We start from the raw sequence: 24565 nt of genomic DNA on the forward strand, positions 1-24565 counted from the left end.
AAAACCTGCGGGGCTTGGCTCTTAGCAAGTTTTTTCTGGGAGGTCACAGGGGACATGCCTAAGGTTATGCATTGCATCTGGCAAACCAGTCACATATCATGAAGATAGGATGGCTCTATATGTTATATTTCCCCATAAAAGGTGACCTCCCTGGTAGTGTTGGAAAAGCTGTGAGTGGGGCCTTTTATGTACAAGTGTATGTGTGTGTCAGAGAGCTATGCTTACCTGCAAGCCTCCAGGCGATGCTCTATCCAGTCCTCTCCCTCATGCCTGCAAGGCAGGCAAAACGCTGACCTCCTCGTGTGTTCCAGGCCTGCGGCTGCAGGAACAGAGAGGCCCTTCCTCCCAACCCCCCCCCCCCCCCTCGGCGGGCGCGCGCGCGGTGCGCGTGCACGTGTTATAGACGCATTTGGCGCCGTTTTAGCTGGGGGGGAAGGGCGGGTCAGTGGTTTAAAGGAAGGGGCGGCCCTTCCTTAGATGCCACAGCTCATTCATTTCTCTGGCTTAAGGGAGGAAGGACTGGAGTGAAGCACGGGGCGCTGAGGACACACAGTGGCCAGAAAGAATACTACAGTCTTCAGAAGATTGTGGTTTAGCCTAGGAATAGGCTGGTTTTCTTTTCCATCTCATAGTCTTTTCTTTGGCAATACTACTCAGGGGGATAGAATGTTTTTTCTTGCCTAGATTGAAAAAAAAAAAAAAAAAGAAGAAAAGTTTTTCTTTGAAAAAAAAAAAAGAACACAAAAAAAAAAAAAAAAAAAAAAAAGTGTCATCTAGGGTAGAGGAAACATTTTTTATTCCCCAAACAGGTGTTTGGGCATTTGACTATTATAAGTCCCAGGTACCAATAAGTAGCAGGTGTACCTCGGTATTGTACCATGGCATCAAGATCAGAGGGTACAAAAGGTGGGGATTCCCCCGCAGAATCTGAGGTCTCGGATAGAGCTATGCCGCTGCTTTCCCCACAGGGAGCCTTTGGGCCATCGGGGTCTGGGGCTAGAGCTGACGCGAGTCAACCCAACCCTAAGGTGGTCACGGAGGAGGTGTTACTCGCCTCTTTAAATGAGATGCGGAGAAGCATGGGAGAAATGATAGCCGCAGCCATGCGGGGTAGTAAGCGGAATAGATCTCCGTCACCCGTGCGCGGACCCTCGGAAGAGGAGGTCCTTTCCTCTGGGGAATTGGACCTCTTGGACAGAGACCAAGTAGGTTCAGGGATCGAAGATCCGGATACAGAGGAGTCTGGGGCAGTCTCCCTGAGGGAGAGCTGGTGGATTCAGGGCTTGACGGACTTGGTCCATAAGGCATTCAACCTGCCTGTACCAGATCTCCAGGTATCGACGGTTTCAGCTTTGGGCTCACTGAGGGCGCCTCAAAGCAGTGCTGTGTTTCCGATCCATCCTCTATTGGAGGAAGTCTTGTTCCAAGAGTGGAACAAACCAGACAAGGTTTTCTTTCCACCTAAGAAATTTTCTGTCTTATATCCTATGGAAGAAAAGTTTTCCAAGAGATGGGCTTCTCCTGCAGTAGACGCAGCCATCTCATGTGTTAACAAATCGTTAACATGTCCTGTAGAAAACGTACAGGTTTTCAAAGATCCAGTTGATAGACGCTTGGAAGCCCTACTTAAGAACTCCTTCACTTCTGCAGGGGCAGTAGTACAGCCAGCCGTGGCTGCGATTGGAGTCGCTCAAGCTTTATCGGATCAATTTAAGCAAATGCTTGAACTTATTCCTGCCGAGCAGGCAGAAGAATTTTCGGATGTCCCTAAGGCCATATGTTTTACGGTAGACGCAATCAAGGATTCTATCCAACAAGCGTCACGTTTATCATTATCCCTTATCCATATGAGAAGACTCTTATGGTTAAAAAGCTGGGAGGCTGAGCCCCCATGCAAGAAGCTCCTGGCAGGGTTTCCCTTCCATGGAGGACGGCTCTTCGGAGAGGACTTAGATAAATACATTCAGACCATTTCAAGCGGCAAGAGTACTCTCTTGCCAACTAAGAAGAGGGTTCAGGGACCTGCGTTTAAACGACAGTCCTCCCCTGGGCAGGGGCCCTCTAATGCCAAGCAGTATCGACGGCCTCCTGCAAGAACAAACTTCGGCTTCAACAGCAGATCACGAGGACAGGCTGTTAGGGGCAAGAGGCAGTGGTTTCGCAAGCCAGCAAAACCAGCCCCCAAGTCTACCTCATGAAGGGGCGCCCCCACCCACGAAGGTGGGGGGAAGGCTGCGACTCTTTTCGGAGATTTGGGAAGCCAGCATTCCCGACGAGTGGGTACGGTCTTCCGTGGCCACAGGCTACAAGCTAGAATTCCTAAGGTTTCCTCCTCCTCATTTCCAGGAGTCGAGGATTCCAAACGATCTGGAGAAAAGAGCCGCATTAAGGTCGGCTCTAGATCATCTACTTTCCCAGGAAGTAATAGTAGAGGTACCAGTCCTGGAACAGGGGCTGGGTTTCTACTCCAACCTATTCATCATCCTAAAGCCCAATGGAGATGTCAGGCCAATTTTGGACCTAAAGATGGTAAATGCATACTTAAAAGTCCGCTCATTTCGGATGGAATCCGTGCGGTCAGCAGCTGCCACACTCCAAAAAGACGACTTCATGGCGTCCATAGACATAAAGGATGCCTACCTTCATGTTCCAATTTATCAGCCACATCAAAGATATCTACGCTTTATGGTGGCTTCGCGTCATTTCCAATTCGTGGCGCTTCCCTTCGGGTTGGCTACGGCCCCCCGGGTGTTCACGAAGGTTCTAGCTCCAATCCTAGCCAAGCTAAGGATCCAAGGGGTCACGATCCTAGCATACCTGGACGACCTCCTAGTCATAGACCACTCGTCTCCCGGCTTGGAACGAGCAGTGGCCCTCACGGTCCAATACCTCGAGAGGTTCGGCTGGGTCCTAAATCGAGAAAAGTCAGCATTCCAGCCCACAAGGCAGTTGGAATATCTCGGCATGAGATTAGACACGGAACAACAAGGGGTGTTCCTACCTCTGAGGAAGGTCAAAGCCATCAAGGAATTAATCCTACTGGTTCTAAGCAAGAAAGAACCGACTATTCGCCTATGTATGAGATTACTAGGCAAGATGGTGGCTACTTTCGAGGCGGTGCCATACGCCCAGAGCCACACTCGCATCCTGCAGGCAGCCATCCTGTCAGCATGGAGCAGAAGGCCACAGGCCTTGGATATCCCGTTGCCTCTCTCATCAAGAGTCCGGCAAAGTCTGTGTTGGTGGTTAGACCCTCAGAATCTACTGAAGGGAAAATCTTTCAGCCCAGTGGCTTGGAAGATAGTGACCACAGACGCCAGCCTGACGGGCTGGGGAGCGATTGTGGATGGTTCCACTCGCCAAGGTATTTGGGCAAAGCCAGAGAAGCTTTTACCCATCAACATCTTGGAGCTCAGAGCTGTTCGACTAGCCCTCAGGGCTTGGACGTCGAAATTGCAGGGGCTCCCGGTGAGAATTCAATCAGACAATGCCACGGCAGTGGCATACATAAATCACCAAGGGGGGACCAGGAGTCAGGCCGCTCAGAGAGAAGTGAGCTTGATTCTCCTATGGGCAGAGGCTCATGTGCCCTGCATATCGGCAATATTCATTCCCGGAGTGGACAACTTTCAGGCGGACTTCTTAAGCCGCCAGACTCTATGGCCGGGGGAATGGTCTCTGCATCCACAAGTCTTTCAAGCACTCTGCCAAAGATGGGGAGTGCCGGACGTGGATATCATGGCATCGAGACTCAACAAGAAGCTAGACAGGTTCATGTCCCGCTCAAGGGATCCGATGGCCTGCGGAACCGATGCTCTGGTTTGCCCTTGGCATCAGTTCAAGCTTCTTTATGCGTTTCCCCCGCTCCAGTTACTACCCCGCCTGCTGCGCAGGATCCGGGTGGAGCACATACCAGTTATCCTGGTAGCTCCAGCATGGCCCAGAAGGGCTTGGTACTCACTAATCCTAAGGATGGTAGTGGGAAACCCTTGGACTCTGCCTCTAAGGCCAGACCTGCTATCGCAAGGTCCGATCCTCCACCCTGCCTTACGGCATCTAAATTTGACGGCCTGGAAGCTGAATCCTTGATTCTCAGGGGTAGAGGTCTGTCTCAGAAAGTAATCTCTACCCTAATCAGAGCCAGGAAACCGGTCTCTAGGGTGATTTATCACAGGGTCTGGAAGGCCTATATAGGCTGGTGCGAGTCCAAGCTATGGCTTCCTCGCAAGTTCACCATAGATAGAGTTTTAAGTTTTCTCCAGCTAGGAGTGGATAAAGGATTGGCATTAAGCACAATCAAAGGACAGATTTCTGCCCTGTCAGTGTGGTTTCAGCGGCCACTGGCCACCCACTCGCTGGTTAAGACCTTCCTTCAAGGGGTCTTACGTATTAAACCTCCAGTTAAATCCCCGCTTTGTCCGTGGGATTTAAATCTTGTTCTGTCGAGTTTACAGAAACAACCGTTTGAGCCGTTGGCTGAAGTTCCTTTGGTTCTACTGACAAGGAAGTTGGTGTTTTTGGTTGCCATAGTTTCCGCAAGAAGAGTTTCGGAACTGGCAGCCTTATCCTGTAAGGAACCATATCTTATATTTCATAAGGACAAGGTCGTTCTCCGCCCTCATCCTTCCTTCTTACCGAAGGTCATATCCAGTTTTCATTTGAACCAGGATTTGGTATTACCATCCTTCTTCCCTAAACCTACTTCCAGAAAGGAAGGGTTGCTGCATACCTTGGATATTGTCAGGGCCATGAAGGCCTATCTTAAAGCTACAGAGAAGATCCGGAAAACAGATGTGCTGTTTATTTTACCGGATGGGCCCAAGAAGGGGCAGGCAGCTGCAAAGTCCACCATTTCTAGGTGGATTAAGCAATTGATCACTCAGGCCTACGGCTTGAAAGGGTTGCCTCCTCCAGTATCATTAAGGGCTCATTCTACTAGAGCCATGGGCGCCTCCTGGGCAGCACACCACCAGATCTCTATGGCTCAAGTTTGCAAGGCGGCAACCTGGTCTTCTGTCCACACATTTACAAAATTCTACAAGTTGGACGTAAGAAGGAATACTGATACTGCCTTCGGGCAGGCAGTGCTGCAGGCTGCAGTTTGAGACCCTCGGATTCCGGGGGCTCCTCTTTTTTTGAGTTAAATTTAAAATTTAAGATTATTTTTTCTCAAATAAGTTGGATTTATTATGATTTGAGTATATCTCTAAATTAAATCCTTTTGTCTTGGAGATGTTCTCCCTCCCCTCATTGTAAGCATTGCTTTGGGACATCCCATATAGTAATGAATGCCGCTCTGTGTCCCGTGATGTAACGATAAAGAAAAAGAGATTTTTAATACAGCTTACCTGTAAAATCTTTTTCTTGGAGTACATCACGGGACACAGAGCTCCCACCCCTCTCTTGAGGACCATTTTGGGAGGCATACTGCTTGCTACAAAACTGAGGTACTCCTCCTATGGGAGGGGGTTATATAGGGAGGGGCATTTCCTGTTTGAAGATTGCCAGTGTCTACACCTGAAGGTACTCCATATAACCCATATAGTAATGAATGCCGCTCTGTGTCCCGTGATGTACTCCAAGAAAAAGATTTTACAGGTAAGCTGTATTAAAAATCTCTTTTTCTGCACAGATGTCAATGGAAATCGCAAGCTAAAATTGAAAAAAGTAGTACAGAAACTACTTTTTGAAAATCAGTCCAAATACTGCGTCACACTGATTAGGACGGTACCATTGCTGGCAATTGCTGATTATTTGACATGTAAAATCGCACCAGTGGGAACCAGGGCTAAGTCACATTACTAACCAAGCAATGTAGAGATCTATCCAAACGTTTTTCAGATGTAACCAGTACACACCCCCACTAGTTTGTCAATGAAGTCCGATTGTCCATTTGTCCAATCATGGATATTCAAGGCAAGGTCTAGGAATCCTAATATGAAGGGATTCGTTTGGCCTGCTTTTTCTTGTCCTAATATAGTTTAAATTGTTTTGATGAACATCCATTAATATATTTTAGCGCTTGTAGCGTGCCATTATATCTGTATGGGCAGGCTGTGATTTCAGACTTCTGCTGCAGGCACACTTTAGCTCAGACCTGACATTGCAGAACTATTCCTGGATAAAAGATCAGGTGGATAATTCTGTTCTACAAAGGATAGCTTCTTTTTATAGCGACTAAACTTAAGCCATGCATGGATCAAAATTTGGCCAGTTCAGTAGGGACCAGCCGCATCCACGTATGAGGTAGCTGATTGTTCAACTTGTTTACAACCACCCTGTTTTCCTAAGCAATCAGTCCTGCAGGCTATAGCTGGCAACACTGATCATTTTATTTTGCCAGCAGGGACAATAGCTCAGCCAGAGTGATTTCCCCATCCGTTGGTTGAACGAAAAATAATGAATCATGTATGGGCCTGCATTACTCTACATTTAATAAAAAACAACAAGAGAAAGCAGGCGCCACTTAGTAAAACTGCAAAACTTTTACTAGAAAATGTAATAAAAGCACTCACATGTAATTATGTAGATTCAGGCATACGTATGATGTCCAGCGATACGTCTTGAGCACAGCCAATGGATGTCCCTTCGGTCTCTGTTACAGCGCTGGTGTTTGTGCTGTATAGCAGATCAAACCTGCTTAGTCCTTGCAATGCGGTGTGGAGAGGAGGTGCACAGATGTGCTTGCAGGGATGCCGAAGCGCACGTTGGAGCAAACACACAGCGCGCACTTTTGTCAAGCTGCTTGACAAAGGTGCGCGCTGTGTGTTTGTTTTCCCATCGAACCACAGCACATGCACGGAAACGCGTAGCACAATTGCTGTCCCCGGCGATGACGTCATCTCCTCCACCGCAACCATAGCATCCCAAAGCGTGCGCTCCAACGTGCGCTCCGGCATCCCTGCGAGCACATCAGTGCACCTCCTCTCCACACAGCATTGCAAGGACTAAGCAGGTTTGATCTGCTATACAGCACAAACACCAGCGCTGTAACAGAGACCGAAGGGACATCCATTGGCTGTGCTCAAGACGTATCGCTGGACATCATACGTATGCCTGAATCTACATAATTACATGTGAGTGCTTTTATTACATTTTCTAGTAAAAGTTTTGCAGTTTTACTAAGTGGCGCCTGCTTTCTCTTGTTGTTTTTTATTCTATGTACCTGGAGTGTCGCTTCAACTCCCTTGGCATGGCTGCCCAGTACCATGAACTGTAAACTCATGCAAAAAAGCTCACCTAGCTTATAGGACTTCTACTGAGGACTTTATTTTGATCTACATGGTACACCACATGCGCTTTATTGTATATAATTGTTTACTCTACATTTAAACCATTCTGCAGGTGTAATTTTACATTATTTTGATCGGTTTCATACTGATCCTAGATTTGTATGTGGCAGGTGGAATTTAACACGTAACTGCTATGCATATAATAATTTATTTTTAAAGCCCAGTTGACATAATAGAAATAGGCACTAAAATGCACTTTAAACTAACAACCGACACTTTCCTGTAGCAGTTGTATCTAAAAATGACTGTGCTGTGTCCGATAGACACCAGAATTGGACCCAGTGCACTGTAATGTAACGCCTCCTCCTTTACTCTGCAATACACGTCTGTGTGATGGCCCTTGTACTGGTGGCTGTAACTGTTATTCAGCTGTCGGCATAGGGCACTGCGGTGAGGGCTGGAAGCAGCATTTTTAATGAGGGCATTTTCTTTATCGTACATCACGGGACACAGAGCGGCATTCATTACTATATGGGTTATATGGAGTACCTTCAGGTGTAGACACTGGCAATCTCAAACAGGAAATGCCCCTCCCTATATAACCCCCTCCCATAGGAGGAGTACCTCAGTTTTTACGCCAGTGTCTTAGGTGTTGGTCATGGTTTAGCTTGCCTCCGCATCCTTGGGATTAGGTGAGCTACCGGTTCTGTCCAAAAAAGCCTCAGCGCTAAAGTGGTCAGTAACCGGACCCCAAACCCTTGGGGTATAGCCCATAATGCTTTTCTTTTTAGAGAGCTGGACCCTGGGCCCAGAACTTAGAAACCTTTGGGTACCTAAAGTTTTCTGTTGCCAGGGTGCTATATGGGCCCAGGACAGTGGATCCTTCATAGGAACCCAGGGCCTGAAGGTCTAGACATCCCCACGGAGATGGGGGAAGATTGGGCCTCTTGCTTGGCAAAGTCCTGCGGCATGGAGCAGGTAAGTGAGGGGAAAACTTGCGGAACTTGGTTCTTAGCAGGTTTTTTTCTGGGGGGTCACAGGGGACATGCCTAAAGTTATGCACTGCATCTGGCAAACTAGTCACATATCATAAAGATAGGATGGCTCTCTATGTATTATTCCCCATAAGATGTGACCTCCCTTGTAGTGTTGGAAAAGCATTGAGTGGGGCCTGTGTTATATAAAAATATATGTGTGTGTCAGAGAGCTTTGCTTACCTGCAGGCCTCCAGGCGATGCTCCATTCAGTCTTCCTCCTCAGAGCCTGCAAGCAGGCAAAACGCTGACCTCCTCATGGTTCCAGGCTGCAGGCTGCAGTTTGCTGGAACAGAGAGGTCCCTTCCTCCCAAAATCCCCCCCCCCTCCCCCTGTCGGGAGGGGCATTTCCTGTTTGAGATTGCTGGGGGGAAGGGCGGGTCAGTGGCTTAAAGGAAGGGGCGGCCCTTCCTTGTTTGTTCCATTCAATACTTTGGAACTGAGGAGAAAGACCAGAGCGGCAGCACGGGGCGCCGAGGACACACAGTGGCCAGAAAGGATATTGCAGTCTTCAGAGGACTGTTTTTCAAGCCTAGAAATAGGCTGTTTCTTTTCCATCTCATAGTTTTTCTTTGCAATACTACTCAGGGGGACAGAATGTTTTTTCTTTCCTGGATTTGAAACAAAAACGAAAAAAAAAAAAAAAAAAAAAGGTCATCTAGGGGAGAGGAAGCATTTTTTTATCCCCCAAACAGGTGTTTGGACAATTAACTTTTATAGTTCCAAATACCAATAGGTAGCAGGTGTACCTCGGTATTGTACCATGGTATGCCGCTGTTTTCCCTACAGGGAGCCTTGGGGCCATCGGGATCTGGGGCTGGAGCTGACGCGGGTCAGTCCAACCCTAAGATGGTCACGGAGGAGGTATTACTCACCTCTTTAAAAGAGATGCAGAAAAGCATGGGAAAAATGATAGCCGCAGCTATGCGGGGCAGTAAGCGGAATAGATCTCCGTCACCCGAGCGCGGACCCTCAGAAGAGGAGGTCCTTTCCTCAGGGGAATTGGACGACCTCTTGGACAAGGACCAAGTAGGTTCAGGGATCGAAGACCCGGATACAGAGGAGTCTGGGGCAGTCTCCCTGAGGGAGAGCTGGTGGATTCAAGGATTGTCGGACTTGGTCCATAGGGCATTCAACTTGCCAGTACCAGATCTCCAGGTATCGACGGTTTCAGCTTTGGGCTCACTGAGGGCGCCTCAAAGCAATGCTGTGTTTCCGATCCATCCTCTATTAGAGGGAATTTTGTTCCAAGATTGGAACAAGCCAGATAAGATCTTCTTACCACCTAAAAGGTTCTCTGTCCTATATCCTATGGAAGAAAAATTTTCCAAAAGATGGGCTACTCCTGCAGTGGACGCAGCCATCTCATGTGTTAACAGATCGTTAACATGCCCTGTAGAAAACATACAGGTGTTCAAGGATCCAGTTGATAAGCGCTTGGAAGCACTACTTAAGAACTCCTTCACTACTGCAGGGGCAGTAGTACAGCCAGCTGTGGCTGCGATTGGGGTCGCTCAAGCATTATCGGATCAATTTAAGCAGATGCTTAAACTTATTCCGGCCCAGCAGGCAGAAAATTTTTCGGATGTCCCTAAGGCCATATGTTTTACGGTAGACGCAATCAAGGATTCTATCCAGCAAGCGTCACGTTTATCGTTATCCCTTATCCATATGAGAAGACTCTTATGGTTAAAAAGCTGGGAGGCTGAGCCCCCATGCAAGAAGCTCCTGGTAGGGTTCCCCTTCCATGGAGGACGACTCTTCGGAGAAGACCTAGATAAATACATTCAGACCATTTCAAACGGCAAGAGTACTCTCTTGCCAACTAAGAAGAAGGTTCAGGGACCTGCGTTTAAACGACAGTATTCCCCTGGGCAGGGGCCCTCTAATGCCAAGCAGTATCGACGGCCTCCTGCAAAAGCAAACTTCGGCTTCAACAGCAGATCACAAGGACAGGCTGTTAGAGGCAAAAGGCAGTGGTTTCGCAAACCAGCAAAACCAGCCCCCAAGCCAACCTTATGAAGGGGCGCCCCCACCCACGAAGGTGGGGGGAAGGCTGCGACTCTTTTCAGAGATTTGGGAAGCCAGCATTCCCGACGAGTGGGTACGGTCTTCCGTGGCCACAGGCTACAAATTAGATTTCCTAAGGTTTCCTCCTCCTCATTTCCAGAAGTCGAGGATCCCAAACGATCCGGAAAAGGGAGCCGCATTAAGATCGGCATTAGATCATCTACTTTCCCAGGAAGTAATAGTAGAGGTACCAGTCCTGGAACAGGGACTGGGTTTCTACTCCAACCTATTCATCATCCCAAAATCCAATGGAGATGTCAGGCCAATTTTGGACCTAAAGATGGTAAATGCATATCTAAAGATCCGCTCATTTCGGATGGAATCCGTGCGGTCAGCAGCTGCCACACTCCAGAAGGACGACTTCATGGCGTCCATAGACATAAAGGATGCCTACCTTCATGTTCCAATTTATCAGCCACATCAAAGATATCTACGCTTCATGGTGGCTTCGCGTCACTTCCAATTCGTGGCGCTTCCCTTCGGGTTGGCTACGGCCCCCCGGGTGTTCACGAAGGTCCTAGCTCCAATCCTAGCCAAACTAAGGATCCAAGGGGTCACGATCCTAGCATACCTGGACGACCTCCTAGTCATAGATCACTCGTCTCCCGGCTTGGAACGAGCAGTGGCCCTCACGGTCCAATACCTCGAGAGGTTCGGCTGGGTCCTAAATCGAGAAAAGTCAGCTTTCCAGCCCACAAGGCAGTTGGAATATCTCGGCATGAGATTAGACACAGAACAACAAGGAGTGTTCCTACCTCTGAGGAAGGTAAAAGCCATCAAGGAATTAATCCTACTGGTTCTAAGCAAGAAAGAACCGACTATTCGCCTATGTATGAGGTTACTAGGCAAGATGGTGGCCACATTCGAGGCGGTACCATACGCCCAGAGCCACACTCGCATCCTGCAGGCAGCCATCCTGTCAGCATGGAGCAGAAGGCCACAGGCCTTGGATATCCCGTTGCCGCTCTCATCAAGAGTCCGACAAAGTCTGTGTTGGTGGTTAGACCCTCAGAATCTACTGAAGGGGAAGTCTTTCAGCCCAGTGGCTTGGAAGATAGTGACCACAGACGCCAGCCTGACGGGCTGGGGAGCAATTTTGGATGGTTGCACTCGCCAAGGTACTTGGGCAAAGCCAGAGAAGCAGTTGCCCATCAACATCTTGGAGCTCAGAGCTGCTCGACTAGCCCTCAGGGCTTGGACGTCAAAATTGCAGGGGTTCCCGGTGAGAATTCAATCAGACAATGCCACGGCCGTGGCATACATAAATCACCAAGGGGGAACCAGGAGTCAAGCCGCTCAGAGAGAGGTGAGCTTGATTCTCCTATGGGCAGAGGCTCATGTGCCCTGCATATCGGCAATATTCATTCCAGGAGTGGACAACTTTCAGGCGGACTTCTTAAGCCGCCAGACTCTATGGCCGGGGGAATGGTCTCTGCATCCACAAGTCTTTCAAGCACTCTGCCAAAGATGGGGAGTGCCGGACGTGGATATCATGGCATCGAGACTCAACAAGAAACTAGACGGGTTCATGTCCCGCTCAAGGGATCCGATGGCCTGCGGAACCGATGCGTTGGTTTGCCCTTGGCATCAGTTCAAACTTCTTTATGCGTTTCCCCCGCTCCAGTTACTACCCCGCCTGCTGCGCAGGATCCGGGTGGAGCACATACCAGTCATCCTGGTAGCTCCAGCATGGCCCAGAAGGGCATGGTACTCACTAATCTTAAGGATGGTAGTGGGAGACCCTTGGACTCTTCCTCTACGGCCAGACCTGCTATCGCAAGGTCCGATCCTCCACCCTGCCTTACGGCATCTAAATTTGACGGCCTGGAAGCTGAATCCCTGATTCTCAGGGGTAGAGGTCTGTCTCAGAAAGTAATCTCTACCCTAATCAGAGCCAGGAAACCGGTCTCTAGGGTGATTTATTACAGGGTCTGGAAGGCCTATGTAGGCTGGTGTGAGTCCAAGCGATGGCTTTCTCGCAAATTTACCATCGATAGAGTATTAAGTTTTCTCCAGCTAGGAGTGGATAAAGGATTGGCATTAAGCACAATCAAAGGACAGATTTCTGCTCTGTCAGTGTGGTTTCAGCGGCCGCTGGCCACCCACTCGCTGGTTAAGACCTTCCTTCAAGGGGTCTTACGTATTAGACCTCCAGTTAAATCCCCGCTTTGTCCGTGGGATTTAAATCTTGTTCTGTCAAGTTTACAGAAACAACCGTTTGAGCCGTTGGCTGATATTCCTTTGGTTCTACTGACAAGGAAGTTAGTATTTTTGGTTGCCATAGTTTCCGCAAGAAGAGTTTCGGAGCTGGCAGCCTTATCCTGTAAGGAACCATATCTTGTTTTTCATAAGGACAGGGTCGTTCTCCGCCCTCATCCTTCCTTCCTTCCGAAGGTCATATCCAGTTTTCATTTGAACCAGGATTTGGTATTACCATCCTTCTTCCCTAAACCTACTTCCAGAAAGGAAGGGTTGCTGCATACCTTGGATATTGTCAGGGCCATGAAGGCCTATCTTAAAGCTACAAAGAAGATCCGGAAGACAGATGTGCTGTTCATTCTACCGGATGGGCCCAAGAAGGGGCAGGCAGCTGCAAAGTCCACCATTTCTAGGTGGATTAAGCAATTAATCACTCAGGCCTACGGCTTGAAAGGGTTGCCTCCTCCAGTATCATTAAAGGCTCATTCTACTAGAGCCATGGGCGCCTCCTGGGCAGCACACCACCAGATCTCTATGGCTCAAGTTTGCAAGGCGGCAACCTGGTCTTCTGTCCACACGTTTACAAAATTCTACAAGTTGGACGTAAGAAGGAATACTGATACTGCCTTCGGGCAGGCAGTGCTGCAGGCTGCAGTTTGAGACCCTCGGATTCCGGGGGCTCCTCTTTTTTGAGTTAAATTTAAAATTTAAAATTATTTTTCTCAACTAAGTTGGATTTATTATGATTTGAGTATATCTCTAAATTAAATCCTTTTGTCTTGGAGATGTTCTCCCTCCCCTCATTGTAAGCATTGCTTTGGGACATCCCATATAGTAATGAATGCCGCTCTGTGTCCCGTGATGTACGATAAAGAAAAAGAGATTTTTAATACAGCTTACCTGTAAAATCTTTTTCTTGGAGTACATCACGGGACACAGAGCTCCCACCCCTCTTTTTTGAGGACCATTTTGGGAGGCATACTGCTTGCTACAAAACTGAGGTACTCCTCCTATGGGAGGGGGTTATATAGGGACGGGCATTTCCTGTTTGAGATTGCCAGTGTCTACACCTGAAGGTACTCCATATAACCCATATAGTAATGAATGCCGCTCTGTGTCCCGTGATGTACTCCAAGAAAAAGATTTTACAGGTAAGCTGTATTAAAAATCTCTTTTTTATTATTCTTAAGAATTTTTTATCTAAGGACATATCAGAGATTACAACATACCAATAAACATCTCGTATATAAGGCATACATTATAGAAATCATTACAGCTCTAAAATAGATTTTTTTTTTAAGGTATTTTATAGCAAAATGCCTTCACAAAGCAGAACATGTGAAACTGCAGGACTATAAACACATAAAAAGGTGTGAAACTTCGGTTGTGCTTTAATTGGTTTTCATAAGCCAGAATCTGCTGATCTCTGCATGTAGTCACAGAGCGTCTCATTTATCAAAGTGTCAAAAGCAATTACTATCTGAGCTGTCATATATCATCCAATCAACTTCAAACCTGCCTTGGAAAATAGATGAAACGAGAAGTTTCAGTCACAGTCTTCTTACTATTTTAGAAAATTGAGGCTCGTTGGTTTGGATTGTTTGATATCCAAAACTGTTAGCATACCAATTTGTGTAATTTCTCATCGTAACCAATCAGATTAAAGCGGTATTAAACCCAAAACCAAAAATGTTATATATTGTGGCTTACCAATCATTGGATGTCGCGGCTGCATTTGTTAGTTTTTTTAAAGGATAACTTCACCTTTTCAGAAAAATAATAAATACACATCTTTTTGCAGGTAAAAAAAATGTGTATTTTATTATTTATTTTTTATTTTTATTAGAAGCCTGTAAAGTATCACACCCACGGGTGCAATGCAAGGCTCATGCAGACTGTCTGTGTAAGCTGTATGTTCGTACCCTGTATGGACAGGCAGTTACACAATGACAGGAAGCATAAATGAACTACACAGAGGGCTCAACAGCACCCTGGTAGTTCATTGAGAACTACAAGCCAACATGGCTTGTAGTTTCCCATTCACAAAACTCTGCGAATGAATGATGGGGCAGGGTGGGGGAGATGATCTCCAGCCTGTTCTCACAGCAGGGTCTTGGAGGGTGTTGGGACATCTGCAGCAGTAACATGTTACGTGTTACACCCCGGAATACAGAGGTAATGTTATAAAAGGTGAACTTGTCCTTTTAAGGCTTTTTCCCAGTGTTTTCATCTGGTGATCTGGCAAGTAACACACCTCCAGTATTAGAGTGTCATCACTTTGGAAGAAGTAGCACAGAGGGCACTTTGTGGACAGCAGCATTTTTAGTGTGGGGGGGGGGGGGGGTTGGATTTATTAGCAGATTTAGATGCACTAACAAATTGAAGCCAAACTCCAGCTGACACTTTAGAAGTCATTACATCAAAAAGTTTTTTGTTCCTTTTTGAGATCCTTGTAAGCACCCCTGTTAGCGGTAAATAGTCTGTCTGCTACATCTGCAGGACAGCTTGTTCTGTTGAAAATCGACAGACTTACTGGCTGGATCACCAAGTGAAAATAAAAAGCCTAAAAATGAAAACTATTTCTGCCATCACATCTATGGGTTTGTGAGCTACAATATAATAAATATTCGCTTTCGGGTTTAATGCTGCTTTAAGGGCTCATTCACACCATTGCGGTGCAATTAACGCACACGCTTTTGAACGGACTACCCAACACAACTTAATCTTGCCAAAAAAGGAGGTGACTGTAGCATTTTTGGCAGCACACCACAACATCCTTTGGAAAGGTACTTTGGGGTGCCTTTCACAATAAATGGCCCCCCATCGTGCTAACGTGCTTTTCGGTAATGTATGCTTTACTTTACCCCAGCGCCAGTAGTTTAAATGGGTCCCTAAACTTGCTAGGGATTACCATTGCTGAACCTGAGTTCTCAAGGTCGGCACAGAAAATGTGTGGAACATACAGTTTGATAAATGGCGCTCAGTGCACTATTACCTGACTATCTATAAAATCCCTTTTACCTCTTTAAATGCGTGTTATCTCCTAAGCTTTGCTGCCTATTTATAAATGTTCTTTTGTATCCTCCCGCCCTTCTCTTTTTTTTTATTTTATTTTTTTGCCTGACCCAGAGAAATTGATTGAGGGTCTCAAATCTCCAGAGCCCCAGCTTCTGCTTCCTCACCTTGTACAGCTGGCAGATCCCTTTGGGAGCACCTCCGAGGCTGTGAATGGTAAATACTGAGAAATGGTGGTCTTAGACTAGACAGTTTATGATTGATATTAAAGTGTGCCTCCTTACCATTGACAACAAAAAACTTTTGTTTACTTGACCAAGCTAAAACTTTAAGCTTAAACTTGAGGACATATTTGGTATTAATGAGAACCTTTAGGGTCTCTAAAGGCTTAAAGTTGTCAGGTCCCTGCTAAAGAGAAAAATGTATGCTCACATCTCTGGAATTCCATTTCTCATACTTCTCTGTTTTGGACCTGCAGCCTCACAACAGCTCTTTAGCATTCAACACTCAGGAATGTCAGATTCCTGTGTTCCCCTCCACACGCTGGTACCCCCCTTTTGGACCAGTGGCAAAACTGGAACCTTCAGGGCCCTGGTGCAAGAAACCGTGAAGGCCCTCCTGACCCCCAGCCAGGGAGATGAAGCCCGAAGGTGGAACGCCAGGGCCCGGCCACAAGTGCATCCTCTGTATCGCCGGTAGTTTCACCACTGGTGTCGGTAGTATTTTTTATTTTTGCCATTTTATTCTTTTTACCTTAACTGTACAGAGCTTCCCGTTCATTCACAATGAAGCAGTTTAATATGCCTCAGTTATGAATGGACAGTCAATTGATGATCAGTACGGATACTGACTCTCCCTTCATAGAAGGAAGTGGCCGGTGAATGACACATTGACTGGCCCCTTCCCCGCTCTTCATCCTGACACATTCCCTGCAGCAGCCGGCAAGATGGTGGAACCCGGCAGAGCAAGGATGGATGGCTGGAAAGATCACGGGGGCTGGAGAGGAAAAGGGGGCAACAGAGTTAAACTGGATAGGAGGAGCAGCGGGGTGGGGGGCTGCATATAGAAGAATCGATCTCTCAATTTTACTCATACTGAATGCACTCAGGCACTCAGTAGCTGCAGGAGGAAAATGGAGAGATCGATTCCTCTATATGCAGCCGCCGTCCCCACCACTCCCCCTATTCAGGTATACAAGGGGGATGCTTGGGCCCCCTGCAGCATGAGGCCGGGTTGAAATTGTGGCCCCTGTAGTTACACCCCTGCTTTGATCCCTACCTCAATGTAGGACTCTGCAGTGGCGTTTAGGGTTGATGGAAGCACTCTGCAGTGATGTGTAGGGCCGATGGAAGGAATCAGTGTGTGTGATGGGGACACTCCTGGAAGTGTTGACTCCCAAAGAGTTTTTTCGAGATGGCAGCTCTGGAATATAGGTTAGGAAATGTGAGAGACAAGCCACTGGAATGATGAGTATACGCTGCTTCTTCTACTGCTGGGGACATATTAGCTTAGAACGCTTGGAGACCGTTCAGGGTACCTTTTATTGTATCTCAACTCTATCCAAAAAGAGAAATATGTAGGCTGTCATAGTATCCCAGCTTCTAAAACTGCTTGTTGCGTGCCTTTCATGCTGATTCTGTGGCCTCATTTATTTTCAAGTCAGTGGTCTCTTAACTGTGGCCCTTTGCTTGCCTTTGTTTGGCCCTAAGACACTATTCCTTCTATTGACGCCAATGAAAAGTCATCATTACTTTCACTAACACCATTACTTCCACTGACGACAACAATAGGGCATAATTCCTCCCACTGACACCAACAATGGTGCACTGTTATTGCCACTAATACCAATGATGGGGCACTATTCCTCCCAACCACATTTTTAACATCCCACTGACCACCAAGCATAAGACATTGTGGACTCCCAATTTAGAAGCCTGGATGTGGGGGTAGCGTTTTATTGCTGATATTTCCTAAAGCATCAAAATGTGGATCTTGGAGAGCAGGATCACATCTACAAAATAATTTTAGATTTAGAAACTAAAATGTCATGTGTAACTTTAGGACAAGGGTGTCCAACCTCCAAAATCGTAAACTTACCTTAACAATTTTAAATGGGTTTACACTGCATGAACGCATGCGGACAAAGCAAAAATATACAGTGTCTCTTAACTGGACTTTTATAAGTTTTATCCTTCCAAAGAAAAATCTATCACTCTTCACAATCGCCTATTGATCATGTCACCAGTTAAAAACATTTTTTAGAAAGGAAATCGAAGGAAAGGGTAAGTGAACCAACAATGTACTAGCTTAAAGGAACCTTTTTTTTTTAAAAAAAAAAGAACCTTTTCACCCCCTTTAATACATACAGTGCTTTCACATGATGGCCACGTCAGTAAGGAGATTGATGGGAGGAATGACAGGTAGATGTCTTGCTGCCTATTACTCTTTGTAAAACATCTGCCCACCTGTGCTATCACTAATTGGTCTGTTGGTCTTTTTCAAACTTCATGATATTTTCTTGTGTTCTATTTCCCTTCTCTGTCATTGCCATTTTCTTTCTGCACTACGCTGGTGTTCTGCTGCAATTTTTCTTTGATGGGCCAGGAAAAGTTGAACCTGTGGTGGAGAGCCTCATTCCAGGGCTTGAGCCTCCTATGCCCCAGCGCCTCTCATCCCAGGCCGACTCCATTGCTTCAAATCGTACAGGTTGGTGGTGGGCTTGTTAACCATGATTTTTACTCTCGGCATAGATACTGGATTTCTTTGAATGTTCAGCCCCATGAACCAGATGCAAATCCTTAAAAAGTAGAGAAGTGAAATTAGACTGGTTGCTTGCCGCAGCGAGCCAAGTAATTTCCTCTATTCTTTACAAACACTGTAAAAATACATTGTATTTTTTTTTTTATATCAAAAATTATATTATATTGGCAAAAGTATGTGGACACCCCTCCCATTTGGTTCAGTTTTGTTTTTTACAGTGGTACGGTTAATGCCATGGCATACAAAGGCATTGTGGACCGTTGTGTGTTTCCATTTAAAGGTGGCCCTTTTTGGGTCCAGTATGACTTCACCTGTGCACAAAGTTAGCTCCATATAGACATGATCTACACAGAGCCCTGACACCAACCCCTTCCACCAATTGAAAGGAAGGTATTCTCTTCCGAAATCAGTACCTGGCCTCAAATGCTCCTTTGGCTGAATGGTACAAATTCCCAGGCACACTTCAAATCTTGTGGAAAGCCTTTCCAGAAGGAGAAGTTGTTACAGCTGCAAAGGAAGGGCAATTGGAAATCCAACTCGCTCATATATGTAGGATGGTCAGTAATGCACAACAGTTTTGGACATAGAGTGCAACAGCTTACAGCTGGGCTAATTTGGGGCAAAAGCTTACATTTTTCTAGTTTTCTGTTACATTAATGAGTGCTACTGACATCTTTGTATTGAATCCTTCGCTCTAGCTCATCCAACAAAGCCATATTTTTAGGCAGGCAACGGAAATGATGATTATAATCCTTGAAATGTATAGGCTTCATACACCGATCAGCCATAACTTTATGACCACCCACCTAATATTTAGTAGGTTCCCCTTTTGCCACCAAAATATTCCTGGCCTTTCCAGGCATGGATGTCATTTAACCTCTAAAGGTATGCTGGTATCTGGCACTAAGCCAACAATAGCAGACTCTTTAAGTCCTGTAAGTTAAGGTAGGGCCGCCGTGGATCGGAGTTGGTTTTTCCAGTATGTCTCGCAGTTGCTCGATTTGGATTGAGATCTGGGGATTTTGGGTTGATTTACTAAAGGCAAGTATACTGTGAACTGCAAGTTCACTTGTTTTAGAGCTTAGTAAATTTGGTAAAGCTTCACTTTTTGCTTGCACATGATTGGATGATGGAAATCGGCAGCGCTTCCTCTTATTTCAGAGCTTCCCCTCAGATCTAGAGCAACTGCACTTGCCATTCACAGTATATTTACCTTTAGTAAATCGACCTTCCTGTGTTCCTCAAACCATTCTTGAAGCATTTGTGCTGTATGACAAGGTGCGTTTTCTTTCCTGCTGAAAGAGGCCACTGTCATCTTGGGCTACTATTTCTTTGAAGGGGTGTACTTCATCAGCAACAGAGTTTATGTAGGTGGTAGATGTCAAGTAACATCCACATGAATGGCAGAACCCAAGGTTTTCCAGCAGGACATTGCCTGAAGGATCACGCTGCCTCCGTCGGCCTACCTTCTTCTCATAGGGCATCCATCTATTCCTCAGGAAAGCACAAAATAAAGCATATGTCACCAGGGTCCAATGCCTTATTTGACGATCACATCATGGCTAAAACGGTGACATTTTGGGGATGCGCAGGACCTTCATCAGGCATGTGAGACATGCTGTGATGTGAACGACAAAGTGTCGGACCCTTTTTTGGAGATCCTTGGTGTGCTGTTGACATAGACTTTGTTCTGAGTGTTTCCAGCTGGTGGTGGTTACAGCACCTATTTACCTTACAGCCATTTTCAGGAACGTGTGCGTTGGGAATATTTCTCTGAACTTCCCCAGTTAAGCAACGTACACACAACCAGCTATCCACATGATGTAAAAGTAAACCTGATTCATTAGACCAAGCCAACTTCTTGCTGCTTAATATATCCCACCAACTTTCAGATGCCATTGTAATGCCATTCACTTAAATTATTGGTGGTCATAAACAAATGGTTGATTGGTGTATTTCTGACTGAAGCCATTAGTAGACGCCTCAGCTCAAATAATCCTTAAAAAAATGTGCTTCCCGTCAATCAGGGATTGTATGTCCATTAATAGATAACATGGATTTACATCATAACAATGTTGAAAATGAATGGTGATAAATGGTACAATCCACCTTGGGTTAAAGAAAACTTGTTTTAAAAGAAAAACATAAATTACCATAAGTTACGACTTATGAAAATCTAGTTTTTTTTAAATAACTAGTTTCAATAGTTACTTGGCTGCCATAGAACATGAAGGTGATTGCAACTAAACTGCTGATCTAATCTGTATTTAGTGACGATCTAAGGACGTACAAAAGCTGGAGCAAGGTTCGTTTATTGAGGAACCAAAAAAAGTGTTTCTGCCTTTTTTCCATAATTGGCTATTGATTTAGTTGGCAGTGTGGTGGATGTGTATAAGCCAGATCTGCACCCTCTACACTTGGAGTTATTGGTTGACTTTCTTGCCTGGAAGTAGAATTGGTTATCGTGGGGCAGATGTAAATGTGTCTTGTTAGAGAGGTGTTCGAGAGTGGTTTTATCTGAATACCACTTGGCGTTTTAGTGCATAGGTTGGGTATACTATATCTTAATAGGCTAGGACTAATAGGTATAGCTGTATATAGCTGACAATGTTCCCTTCTCTGTTTCCTGCACCCAGAGGTTAGTAATTCCATTAACAAAAGCAATATTCTTTTGTACTAACCTACTGCTATCTTTTTAATGCTGCACTTTGGGATCTCCAGACTCTCTCACTGGGGAGGACTCTCTTCTTGACTACTCTATTTTATCTAACCCTGCGGCTGACCTTCTTGACGAGTTTGCCCCTGTAACTCTTTCTGCTCCAACATCTGCAGGTAACAATTTACAATGTACGTATAAGAAGCCTTCATATCTCTTACATTTCATTCCACAAGTTATCTGTGTGTATGATGGTAAAGGTGTATGCGTCAATCGTGCCGTTTCCATGTCATGCGACCTGTTCAGTGACTCAAACTCTTGACAGGCTTGTCAAGCGTGATTTCTATCTGTGAGTTAGTTATGCCAAGACCAGATGACTATTTATTTTTTTCAAGAAAAGGATTTAATTAGGATGGCATCAAAACGTTTGTGTAGGATCTATAGAATCTGTTGCCTGGGACCAACCTTTGAATATGATAAGAAACAATCTTTACATGCCAACTGCGTTCATCTGCAGCATTAATTTATGTTTCATGAGGGTATAACCAGGTAGATCACACCTTCAGCTGCAATAGCTGGGTGACTGTAGAGTACTACACTTAATAGAACATCTTTAGACTGCCTAATTGAACTATCTGATAAATCTAGGATTGCAGTTTGAATTAGAAACAATGACAGTCTAAGGCCGGCCATAGCCACAGAGATTTTTTTTTTCCTGCAAATAGGAATTCCCCCATCAACACAATCGATGTTGATGGCGGAATCACTCCCACCGAGCCATTGTGTTCTCCCACCAGGGGGACGGGGAAGCTGTCCCTGCCAGGAGAACACAGTGATTATTGATAGTGGGCTATAACAGCCACTAGTGATGCTCTCATGTAAAATCCAGCAGGCCGGTTGTACTCAAGTTGATTGGTCAACTTGGGTACATTCAGCCTGCCCACACATTCCTGTTGAACCAGATGAGATTTGAACCTTCTATGGCTAGCCTAAGTACTTTTATGTCTAAATAGTTACAGTATACTGCTGTGAGATGTATTCAGGAGCAGGGTGAAGGCCTTGTGTTAAAGTGATTGTAAAGGCTTGTTTAAAAAAAAAAAAAAAAAGCCTGTTATACTTGCCTCCTCTGTGCAGTTTGTTTTGCACAGAGCAGCCTGCATCCTCCTCCTTCTTGGGTCCCTCTTTGCTGCTCCTAGCCCCTCCCTCCTTTGAGTGCCCCTCAGCCAGCTACAGGGTGCACCCAAGCCGAGTCAGACGTCCATGTATCCATTCAGACTTGGAGCCCCAACCTGGCCCCACTCCCTTTCTCCTCTGATTGACTGACTGATCTTGTTTGACATCCACGGGAGCCAGTGGCACCGCTGCTCTCTCAGCCAATCAGGAGGAGTGTCCTGGGTTGCTGAGGGGATTGTGGACATGGCTGGAGAGAGGACGCCTCAGTTGGGTAATAAGGGTGCTGCTACTCACAAAAGGTATTTATCTTAATGCATAGGATGCCTTAAGATAAACCTTCTACCTTTACAACTTCTTTAAAGGAAGCTTTTCCTTTTAGGTTTCTTTCTTAGTGACCTTGTCTCCAGACTAATCATTTCCATGACATCTTTCCATATGACTTTGTTTGTATATACCTTATTAATGCTTTATTTACCTTTTTAAAAATCTCCATCGTGAATGTGAGCTGCCATCTTGAATGTGTTGTCAGCAGCCGACTTGGAGCTGTTATGCAAGTGACACGCTATCATATTCTCCTTCACTCCTCCCCCGACAGCTACGTAAAAGGTTATTTAGGGAGGTGAGGGGTAAAGGCGCTCAGCCAACAAAGGCTCAATGCACACTGGAATAAAAAACGTTGCTTCTACAGGAGTTTTGTGTTCTGCCTGTAGAAGCAACTCAATGTTATCCTTTGTGTCCATACACATAAGGACGTTTACAGGCATATTTTTGAGAACAACGTTCTCAAAAAACCCTTGAGAAAACCCTTCTCATTCGCGTTTCTGATTGGAGCTCACTGGCAGAAAAAACGTAAAACTCTCCTAAACTCATCTAAACTTTGTGCAAAAAATGCTCTATATGGAAGTTTTTTACTCCAAAAAGAACAGACGTTTTTTTTAAGCCCAGTGTGCATGGAGCCAAAGAGTAAGTGGACACTCCCAGAAGAGGTGAAGGGCTATGATGTGGGAGGTATGCTACAGATTTGACTTTTCCTGAAGTCATGTTTTCTCGCAAGTTGCACGTTAACAATAGAAAAATAATTATTAAAAGGAAAATAACTGCAAGTTGGCTAACTTTCTTGATTTTAAAAGTAGGTTTAATTACTTGGTTTTTCAATACTTTATCTGCAGTTTTTTTAAGTTGATGACAGGGTATCTTTAACCACTTCAATACAGGCATTTTCACCCCCTTCCTGCCCAGGCCAATTTTCAGCTTTCAGCACTGTCACGCTTTGAATTACAATTGCGCGTCGTGCGATGTGGCTTCCAAAAGTCCTTTTTTCCCACAAATAGAGCTTTTTTTTATTTGGTGGTATCTGATCATCTCTGTTTTTTTTTTCATTTTTGCTATAATAAATAACCCTATTTATTTATTTAAAAAAAAAAAAAAACGTATGCTGTGGGTCATGGGTATGCGGGGGGGTGGGGTGGGAGGCGGGGAAACAAGGGGGGCTGGTTATCAGGTACCCGCGGGGATTGCCCTCTGCCTTCTACCTGCCCATTACCCATTCTCCCTCTTGCTAAAGGATCGTAGTAGGTCTAATATCTAGAGAAAGAATAAATGGCTGTCACTTGGGGAGGGGGTAATATGGAGCTGATATGCCGTCCCTGGACCAGGAGCCGTCCCAATTTAGTGGACGAGGCCTGGGTAATGGGGGGTCATGATAGACATCCCAAAGTAAGGCCCACTCGGCAAGTGGCCTGGATGGGCACAGACCGAGTGAGTCTTAGCATTGAGGTTCAATGTGTTGGGGGTAGGGTGGGAGAGGGCGGGGGGTATATGTTATATATATGGTCTCAAGGTACTCGGATTAAGCTTTCCTACTTTGATATGAGTTTGATGCATGGTTTGGTCTATATATATATTGAGAAAGGGCCTGGAGTCTCTCATGTCCTGTGGAGATATGATATGCCCTCCCTATTTAGGAGGGGGAAAAAAAGCGAAATATAGGAAATGGCTGCATTAAAGATTGCTACATACAATGTACGAGGGTTAAACAGCCCAAGTAAGCGGTATCAAATACTACAGGAGATGAAGAGACTCTCGGCCAAAATAGTGTTCCTTCAGGAAACCCACCTAAAAATAACATCAAAAACTAGATTAAACTCAAAGGATTTCCCCATTTGGATTCATAGCTACTCCCCGAATAAAAGGGCAAAGGGAGTCGCAATAGGGCTCGATAGAAACACAGGGTTCTCTCTAGAAGCCACAGAGGTAGATCCCGATGGAAGATACCTGTTTGTCAAGGGTACAATTATGAATAGGAGGTACACATTGGTAAATGTGTATTGTCCTAATGTAAGGCCAGCCGTCTATCTGAGAAAGATTTTAAATAAATTAGAAGGATTTAGAGAAGGTATGGTGATTCTGGCAGGCGACCTAAACTT

At 45.6% G+C, this 24565-nt stretch overlaps 1 protein-coding gene across 12 annotated transcripts in view; it reads left to right on the forward strand.

The window, feature by feature from the left end:
• AAK1 (AP2 associated kinase 1) overlaps positions 1 to 24565 on the forward strand; it is a 182138-nt gene that overhangs the window by 122204 nt on the left and 35369 nt on the right. For 3 of the 12 annotated variants that reach the window (XM_040345885.1, XM_040345886.1, XM_040345896.1), the window contains 2 exons: positions 15665 to 15766; positions 18155 to 18256. The exons of 3 other annotated variants lie outside the window; for them this stretch is intronic. In XM_040345885.1, the coding sequence (XP_040201819.1) occupies positions 15665 to 15766; positions 18155 to 18256 (204 nt within the window). Of the gene's footprint in view, positions 1 to 15664; positions 15767 to 18154; positions 18257 to 21031; positions 21158 to 24565 lie in introns of all 12 variants that reach the window. 6 more of the 12 variants (XM_040345894.1, XM_040345895.1, XM_040345888.1 and 3 more) reach the window with 4 other exon arrangements.

Source organism: Rana temporaria, chromosome 3 (assembly GCF_905171775.1).
Source record: "Rana temporaria chromosome 3, aRanTem1.1, whole genome shotgun sequence".
In the NCBI taxonomy this organism is placed as follows: domain Eukaryota; kingdom Metazoa; phylum Chordata; class Amphibia; order Anura; family Ranidae; genus Rana; species Rana temporaria.